Source organism: Hibiscus syriacus, unplaced genomic scaffold (genome assembly GCF_006381635.1).
Source record: "Hibiscus syriacus cultivar Baekdansim isolate YM2019G1 unplaced genomic scaffold, ASM638163v2 tig00116971_pilon, whole genome shotgun sequence".
Taxonomy (NCBI): domain Eukaryota; kingdom Viridiplantae; phylum Streptophyta; class Magnoliopsida; order Malvales; family Malvaceae; genus Hibiscus; species Hibiscus syriacus.
Window position 1 is genome coordinate 4,999,839 of NW_024063495.1, and position 9,863 is coordinate 5,009,701.

General features: G+C 33.0%; 2 protein-coding genes and 1 pseudogene across 2 annotated transcripts; 1 reads left to right on the forward strand and 2 right to left on the reverse strand.

Moving 5' to 3' along the window:
- Positions 1-716: 716 nt before the first annotated feature.
- Positions 717-1,940, reverse strand: LOC120191848 (annotated as a pseudogene).
- On the forward strand, positions 1,914-2,772 carry LOC120191849. The gene is made up of 3 exons (XM_039194739.1): positions 1,914-1,935; positions 2,022-2,385; positions 2,466-2,772. Exons 1-3 carry the CDS (start codon positions 1,914-1,916, stop codon positions 2,770-2,772), a joined length of 693 nt encoding a protein of 230 aa, XP_039050670.1.
- Positions 2,773-6,659: 3,887 nt separating this feature from the next.
- LOC120191707 (actin-depolymerizing factor 7-like) lies at positions 6,660-7,443 on the reverse strand. Its single transcript, XM_039194623.1, has 3 exons — positions 7,398-7,443; positions 7,005-7,270; positions 6,660-6,862 (listed from the first exon to the last, which is right to left on the reverse strand). The coding sequence occupies exons 1-3, from the start codon at positions 7,398-7,400 to the stop codon at positions 6,706-6,708; spliced, it is 426 nt and encodes a 141-aa protein (XP_039050554.1). The 5' UTR covers positions 7,401-7,443; the 3' UTR covers positions 6,660-6,705.
- Positions 7,444-9,863: the final 2,420 nt, after the last annotated feature.

Here is a 9,863-nt window from a genome sequence, read left to right on the forward strand (position 1 = left end):
ATTTTTAATTATTTTTCAGTTAAATTAATTCATAACATCATAAAATAGAGGTGCTGCTAGATGGTTAAAATCCCACAAGAGGCCTATTTTCTTTATGCCTCGTCAATTGCGTTCATTTTCTTTCTTCCAATTCCGTAACAGTTCAGATTTTCCACTTTGTCAAACGAACTTCATTCTTTGCTAAAATTCGTTTTTAGAGTCCATTTTCTTAATTTATTGACAACGCATACATACCCTGCAGACTAACTGCTCAAACACATGATCTCTAGGGAAAATAACATTTTCTTTTACTGTTAAGACAACTTGATGGGTTCTTTCGAGTCCATTTTTTATGAACAAGCTTTGAAGATTTCACAAATCAAAGGGCAACACTTGTGTCACTTTCTATTTATTTATGGAGTTGAATTCCAAATGATCTAAATACAAATAACTGTTTCAGATTCCAAGACACAATGGAGAGATGAATAGATCATTTTACCAAAACTCAGGGAATACAATGGGGGGGAACCTAAGCATTATTCTAAAAACATTGGCAACATGTCACTTCGTGTATTCTCTAAAAGAAAAAAAAAACTCTCCAAAATAGAGCTCAATCCAACACAAAATACGTAGGACGCTAGTTGAAAAACCATCACATATAACTTAACAAGCATATTATGCAAAGGAACTAGTTCACTAGTTCTCAAATCTCAAATAAAAAATATAAATTAAAGTAGTTACTTGTGCTTTGATCGTGAGTAATGATTGTCGTTCGGATTCCTCTTTCCACTAAAAACTGCTAATGCTTTTCTTACGGGCGGCTGAAGAGGTGCTCACTTATCAGTATGGTGAGTGAAGGTGTCCCCAGCCATTAAGATATCATCATTCCCCTATATCAAACATAACACATCCCACCCCATAAATTAAAAGATTAAACAAATATATAGGATGCAGAAACATAACCTGAACATTATATTTAAAAAAAAAAAGGTGATGGGCCAAACCTGTTTATTCGCCTTCTTCTTTGTTTTAGGGTAAAGGAATTTCTGGGGAAGTTGATCTTCACGCAAAATGAGCTTTTTGGTTATGGCATCCCTGCCACCTTGGGGTAAAGGCAGAGAAAACTGCACACAGCAATGAACACGTTCGTAGAATATTATCATCATATAACAACACAAAGAAAGGACACGGACACCTAACGACTGTTTCAAGACCGCCTTGAAAATTTAATAAATCAATGGAACCACTCAGAATGTGATTTCTATCTTTTATGTATGACGACAAACTTACCTTTGTACCATGCAATGTAATTCTTGGGCGATGGGATGCCAAAACAATTCCATTTTCACTAACAGTAACAGCTACCTTTCGTAACGTACCTCCATTCCCACACTTGGGACAGAAAATTCTTCCAATTTCAGCAGTTACGGTATAGCAGGCATGGCACTTCAATACCCACCTACAAACAGAAATATATTCAAGAGTAAGCACATATGCATGAAATACTTAATTTTGGCATGCTACAATTGAAATGATGGTTCACATTTGATTAGGTAAAACTGTCAGCCGACAATCACTAGTGATATACCCGTGCAGCTGCCTAATCTGCATTCCACCAGGTGCTAGTAATCGTAAACCCATTTGCAAAAGAACATTTTGCATGGCAAAGTCCCCAGTTACACAAGCCACAGTGGACTCGGATAAGGATCTCGGCATCCAGCTCTGTTCACTGCTAACATCATCAGCATATGATGCATGGTCAGTTTCATTGGTCTGACTTGACAACTCCAACTGCTCTAATTCTTCATCATCTCCTTCGACAGCAATATTTACATTATCATCTATCACAGCTTCCTCCATGGCAGTCTCCGCTTCCGTTTCTTCTTGAAGAGCCTTCGCTGAATCTTCTTCCAGCCTCATTTGTTTTAGGATTGATGAAAGATCCCCATCACCCTTGTCAACTTCTGCTGGTTATATTGTTTTAATTTTGTGCCTTTATCAATAGCTGGTTATATTGTTTTAATTTTATGCTTGCAATGAAGCAAAATATTATTATCGGATATGTTTCTTTGCTTTTGACCCTCTGGTATCTGCCCCAAATTCTTCTGCACCTTTATCTAATGATGCCACCAAAGCTGCATCATCAGTTTATGTGAACTTACAACATCTAAGCTTAGGGAAGGAAGAGGGAGCGACGACTCCTAAAGAGAATAACTGTGGAGTGGTGCTTCCGGATTATTTTCAATCACTTTCTGCTAATTGCTCACATTTGAGCATTGGTAACTACAAATCTGGCAAGAGTAAAGCATTGCCCCAGCCACAAACGCCTAGTTCCTTGACAAATAGCTTGGAAGAGACCTTAATGACATCAAATGGTTGTTCAACTTCTATGCATTTGAACTCTAGGTATGCATATCCTTAACGAGTTCTGGTTTTGGCTTCTTTGTTCATTGTAGTTCATGATACTTGACTGTCTTTCATTGCAGGAACCTGGTATATCATGATCAAGAGCAGCTTGAATTTGATTTTGATAGTCATAAAGCAACAACAGATGCTAGGAACTATATTTCACACGTGTTTTCACAGTCAGAGCTTAGGAAACTAGATATTGCTGATGCAGCAACTCTTGGGAATGATTATGTGTCTCATGCATCTATTCTTGGTTCAAGTTTCAAGAACGTCGAAAAATCGTCCTCTTCTTTTGTGATTGATCCGAATGCTAGGAATCTTCCTACTATGCCGGTAAATACTTTTTCTTTAAGAATAAGTTGGTTTTCTTTCGAATTGAACTAGTTTTTACGAATACATGATATTTAAGATACGGGGAATGTTAAATGTCTTGGATAACTTATTTTCCAATTGGGAGTTAGAATAAAGAAATACTTCAAGTGAAAAAAATCTATTCCAAAATAAATTTTGAGTGTAGTTCAAGATTATGTAATTTTCAAAGTTTTATTTTCTTTCCCCTCATTTTCAACTGTATTATCAAGCAATGAATGGAAAGAAAAAGGAGGTAGTGAAAACGTGAAAATAAAATAAACTTTGAACGTGCTTAATAGGAAAGAAAATGAGAGGATTGTCATTTTTCATCCTCATGTAAAAATGAATTATTCGGAATGATGAGAGGAGAGAACATGTGACAGAGATGCTAGTTACTTTTCACTGTAACATCCCAAAACAGGGCTAGTGACTAAAATGTAAATTTTGAAAACTTTATGCTCAATTTTGAAATAAGTTAAAAGTTTAGGGATTTAATTAGAAATTATGTGAGTAGGATTGATTAGTAAAGATGAAAGAAAGAAGGGTAAAATGGTTATTTTGCAAGAAAGATTTTTTTTCCTTCCCTTTATGGGCTATAAACCACATGGGGATTAGGAGGAAAAAAAAGAGAAGTTTGAAACCTTGCTTGTCTTCTTCCTCTGTCGTGAGTTTTATCTCCAAAGTTATTGATCGGAAGCGAGTATTTGATGAATCAACGAGATAAGATCGAACAAGGAAGAAATAAGAGATCAATATTGACTAGTGAGGCCAGGTGAGTGCATAATAGTATTAAATATGATTTGATAGGAAATTAGACTTGCGATAAGCTTGTTTCCTACTTATTGAAATATATGATTGCATGAGTAGAATAATGATTAGGATTGATATTGTGTGATATGACTTGTATGCATTATATGTCATGGGAATGTAAAAGGACATAACATAAATTATATGATATGAGATAAGTGAAGGTATGCATATATGATATATGTTATGAAATAAGATATATATAGTCACATGAGATATATGAGAAAAGATATATGTGATTATGTGAAAAAGGAATACAAGCATATGTGACAAGCTATGTTACATGTGATATGAGATATATGATAATAATATATGAGACTCCATGTGAGTATTACATGATATATGTGATAAAAAGCAATGAGTTTATATGCTTATGTGATATGAATATGTGAATGTGTGATAACATAAATAATAATGCCCATGTTATGTGTTATGAGAGCTAGGGGTATAGTTGGCATGCCAAGAGTCGAGGGTTCTACATGGTCATTCGGGATATATATGTAACCCTTTGGAACATATATGTGGTACTTCAGTACAATTATTTGGTCCATTGGAATATGTATATGGTTCTTAAGGAGTGATCCTTCGGGACATAGTGGTCATTCGGGACAAATCCTATGCACCCCTAGTGGGAATTATACGCTATGTGGTGACAGTATATGTGCACAACCTCTATGTACTCACATATATTTAGTTCTCACATGTGTACATAAAAAGATAATAACAAATATATTATATGTGATATGTATGTTTTGTGATATGAAATGTGTTACAGAAACTATATGATGATATGTATACTATTAGGTACAAAAGCGTGTGACTAAGAGATATAAATGATAATAATGATAAGAATATTAATAAGGATAATGAAATGATATGAATATGTATGTATTTATGTTCTGATGCATAACATGCTTTATAGTTTAATATGATTACATGAAATGTGCATAGTAGGAAATAGTAATGAGATGTTATATTTAAGTTTATTTATGCCTCACTAAGTCATCGACTTAGCGTGTGAATGTTTCACACGTAGGTTTCAAGAAGATTAAGGAGCAGAGATAAGCAAGGCATGTCAGTTTCTCCTTTCCAAAGATCAGATCAGAAAAACATTTTGAATTATATGTATTTTGTTTTATTGAAAGTAGTTGGCATGTAATTAAAGATTTGGATCAAGTGGACTCTGATAGGTTTTATAAAACCATATGTTTTATATAATAGAAATTATCCTGTTTTAAAATAAAGGTCAAATGAAATTTTTAGTCACTTTGTAAAAGTAAATGCTTTGAAAAGTCAATGTGACACCTCGGACTCGGATCCGGGTCAGATGCGGGTTGGGGGTGTTACATACACACAACAGACCAATAGTATAATTTTATTTTGTGTTTCATTTATCACAATACATTTAATTTGGAGCCAAGACAAAGAATTAGTTTTTGTCATAATTTATTTGATATATTGGTTGTGAGTTTTAGTTTTTTGTGATATGTTCTCAATTGTGAAATTAAATGTAATGCTTATGTTTAGTTGATTATTGTCTCTATAATATTAGCAATTAACATTTGAAATTGATAATCTAGAAATACGAAATGGATAAGAGTTGGATGGATTTGACAAGAATAAGCGACGAATATCGAAATGGAGTCGAAACTGAAGCAAGGAAAGCAAAGAGAGAAACAACATATCAGAAAAAATGTGAAGACTCTCAAAATCAACTTTAAGCTATGATGCAGATGATACGACAAAATCAATCTCATAGTCCACCATATTAGGTGTTATTATTGTTTATTCTAGTTAACAATGTTGAACTGCATTATATTTTACGTTAATGAAAACTTTGATTTATTATTATGGATTTCAAGTTTCTTGTTATGGATTTCAAGTTTCTTGTTATGGATGTCAAGTTTATTGGATAATGCTACAGGTTAAATTTGGGTAACAAAAGAGTAGAAAACAATATTTGAAAAATTATTTTTAATTCGCGACGTTTGTATAAAAAATGCCACTAAATACATAGTCAATACCGACGTTTATGAAAACGCCACTAAAATTCTAGATCTTTTACAACGTTTATACAAAAAACACCACTATAAACATAGTTAATAGCGGTGTTTTACATTCACAAACGCCATTATATGATATAACATTTAGCGGCGTTTTTTGGAACAAACGCCACTATAAATAAGAACAATTAAGAAGGTTTTTTTTGGGAAAAAAGCCACACAAAAAAGATAAATAGAGGCGTTTGGAAAAAAAGTCGCTAAATATCATAACGTTTAAATATTTATTAATGTTTGAATAAATTTTTATTTTCTTCACTGAAATTTTAAAAGTAATAAATTGAACAATAACATTATCGATTTGTAAAAAAAATGATCACTCCACCGTCATCTTCGTTAAATTGATGACATGAAAATGTTAACTAAAGATTAATATTTAATTTTATCTCTAAATTACTGTTAAAAAATTAAATAGATTTTTAAACATTAGTTTTATATCTAATTTATAATAAAAAACTTTCTGATTTTTAATTTTTTTTCTCCAAACATTCCACCACCTCCAATATATTCATGAATTAATACCTAAATTAAAAATCCAAATTATATGTTTTATTCTTAATTTTTAAGGTTTATATTTGATAAATTATTATTATATTAATCTATATATTGACAAATCACAGTTACCTCAGTGATAAAAGATAGTATTGTTTTTCTTATAGGTTATGAATCTGGACCGTTGTATTTACATGGTGTATATTATTGATAACCAAAAAAGATTTGAAACATATACTGCTTATAATAACCTAAAATTATTTTAAAAAATGGCTTATTGATTTTTTTAATAGCTTTATTGAAATGCACACTAGTATCTTGTACCAATTTAAAAAAAAAGTTATTAAAAAAATTAAGAACGAATGGATATATTAAAGGCAAAAATAGAGAAACGAGATTCATCTTTCTTCAAACAAAGATCAGTACACAAAACCACCCCCACAAATAATGAAAGCAGGGTTAAAACGAAAAAGAAAAAAGGAAATAAGAGTGTGGTGATCTCTGTTCATAATTATAAATCTTCAACAATTTCATACTTAAATAAATAAATAAATAAAAGCCAACCAAATTCATGTCCAATGGAAGAATTAGACTCGGTAAAAATGGTTCAATGAGATATAGCTCGTTCTTTGACGATGTCATAGCTCATTTCACTCAGATCAGTGGCTTGCAACTCAACTTGAACACCATCCAGCTCCTTCCTGAACCTGTCTTTGGAGCTCGCATACACCATCTTGCTCCGAACCCTCGACGTATCCGGAGACCTACAACGAATTCATAAGACGAGTAACTCGGAACATTGAACTAAAACGAGCTTATAAAACTTAATTAGTTCGAATCGAGATCTTTTGTAATTTGAATCATCGGGTTAAAATTAAGTTTGGGCATGCGTATTAATGTGATTACCATGCAATGAAGACGATTTTGCTCTTATTGCAGTTTTCGTTAGTGGTGAAGTCGAGATCGAAGACGGCATAACGACACTCGTTGGTGGGCATGCTGGCGATTAGGTCTTCATATTTGTCGCTGGGATCACCCAGCTTGTCAACCACAACCTGCTGAGTCGCGTCTTCTATTTTGAAGACAATGTACCTATAATTCCTCTTTGCTTTCAGCTCCAAAAACTTGGCCTTACAATCATCATTCACAGCGATTCCCGAGGCTGCGTTCGCCTGTTAGATATATTTGATCAGAGTCCATTAGAACTTAATTGATAGAAAATAAAATCGAAACTTATTTTATCTCAAATTCGATCAGAATAAAATGAAAGAGAATAATGACATTGTATTGAATTCGTACCATTATGTCACGTATGAAAGAGAGGAAAGGACCTTTGTGACGAGGGAAAGGGAGGTAGTAGGAAGAGAATGAATGATTGTTGTGAGTACAAAAAGGAAGATGTCCTTGAATTTAGGGGTAAATGAGTTAATCTAAATATAGAGAAGTGTTGGGTCAAAATGATAAAAATATGGAATGGTCTACAAATGTTTTTACTAATTCAAACAAAGTTTCAAATTGTATTTTAATCTTAATGGTGTTAACTAAGTAGTTAAATAAATAACGTCATTTTATATTATTAATTATGGTAATTTTATCGGATAATGAGGTGGGAAAAAACCTCACCTATTTCATTCCAAAATTATTTTCTCAAGTAGGGTATTTTGAAGAGTAATATGGGGAAGAAGCATTGTTGAAAACATTTTGATGTTTCGATATAACAAATTAAGTGTTATTGAATTTTAAGATTTTATAAGCATCTTTAATGTATATTCGATTAAATTATTCGAATATCAAAATATTACTCCAAGTTTTTCAAAGGTCAATTTCAATCCTTACTAAAGTATAAAATTGTGTTTTAAACTTAAAATATTTTTGAAACAATTTTTACAAAATATTTCTAACTATAATTGAGCCAAAAATGATTTTTAGGAAGGGATGTACCAATACACTCCTTAGTGTATCGATGCACACCCAACATCGAACCTATTTTGTGTACCAATGCACAGACAATGCATCAATACACTCATGGCTCCTAAAAACATCGAATGCAATTAGTGTACCGATGCACCAGGAGTGTACCGATACACTAGGTCATATAACGGTCGAAATATTTGAATTTTACACACAGTGTATCGATACACCCTTGAGAGTGTACCGATACACTCATGCTCCCACTAGATTTTTAAATGATAATTACATCATAATGACTCTATTGACTTCACCAATGATCCTCAACGTTCAGAATCAATTCAAGGTTTATTTAAACAAACTTAGGAGTCATTGATCAACAACAATTAAGAAGAGAAGCTAGAGAATCAAAGAAAAAGTATCAAACCTCAAGTTTGAGCATTTTCAAGCCTATTTTTTATTCAATATTCATTTTTCTTTCAAGAACACTTGTTGTACTCAATTGTATTCATTTTTTTAGTGTTCGTTCTTTGTTCTAGAATTGTGCAAACAATCTACCTTGTGAGGTTTTTCTGTAAGTTTGTGAAATTTGTATTCTTCTCTTTGGGAGAGAGTGTTCTCAAGAATTTGGGGTATAATTCTTGAGGGAGTTGTAAGGTTACTCTCTGTCCTCAAAAGAAAGAACAAATTAGTGAATTTGTTGAAAAATCCTTAGTGTGGATAACTAAGGTAGTGGACGTAGACTTTGGTTGAGAAAGTCGAACCACTCTAAATCGATGTGCAATTATTTTCTATTTTCTACAAAAGCTTCCACCAAAATTTTAATTGCCAATTCACCCCCTCTTGGTTATTTCGTCGATCAATTAACTCAACAATTGGTATCAGAGCTACACTCATTTGAAGATTTAACCACCTCTTGAGTCGATTCGGGAAGAGTTATATCGATATTCAAGTCATCAATGGTCTCCACTTCAAACTTCAACTTCGGTCTTGATTCAATACCCGTCAACAAGCCTCATTTCATCAATGGAGCTAATTATGCTTATTAGAAGAATAGAATGAGGTACTTCATCCAAGCAAGTGACATGGGAGCATGGAATATCGTGAAAGATGGATACACCGTACTTTCCACTCATTCAAGATTGTGGAGTGAAGAAGAGACAAGAATGTTCCAGCTCAACTCAAAGGCTATCCGTATAATATTTTGTCCTATTGGACCAGATGAATACGGAAGAGTTTCATCTTGTACAACCACCAAAGAAATATGGGATAAACTAGAAGTCACTCATGAAGGCACAAACGAGGTAAAAGAATATAAAACTAGTCTTCTAACTCATAGCTATGAAAATTTCAGGATGAAACAAGGTGAAGATATCAAAGCTATGACAGATAGATTTTCAACGATTGTCAATCAAAGACGCTTGTAAGGAAGTTAGTTTACTCTATTCCGAAATTTTGGCAATCAAAGAAGACGGCGATCATCGAAGCTAAAAATCTAAAGTCTTTAACTCTCGATGAACTCATCGATTCTCTACTCACACATGAAATGATGATTCAAGATGAGGTAGACCTTGAGAAGAAAGTTGAGACAAAGAAGGAGACTAAGAAAAAGAAAAACGTTGGAGTTGCTCTCAAATCCACAAAATATAAGAGTGATTCGGATGAAGATGACGAAGAAATTACATTATTTGCCAAACAATTCAGAAAATTAATGAAGCCCAACAGAGGAAGAAAATTCAAAAGAAATGAAGGCTTCAAAATTGAATCAAAGGAGAATGACCCTATCATTTGCTATAAGTGCAAAAAGTCGGGGCATGTCAAATACAATTGCCCACAATTAAAGAAGAATAGTCAATC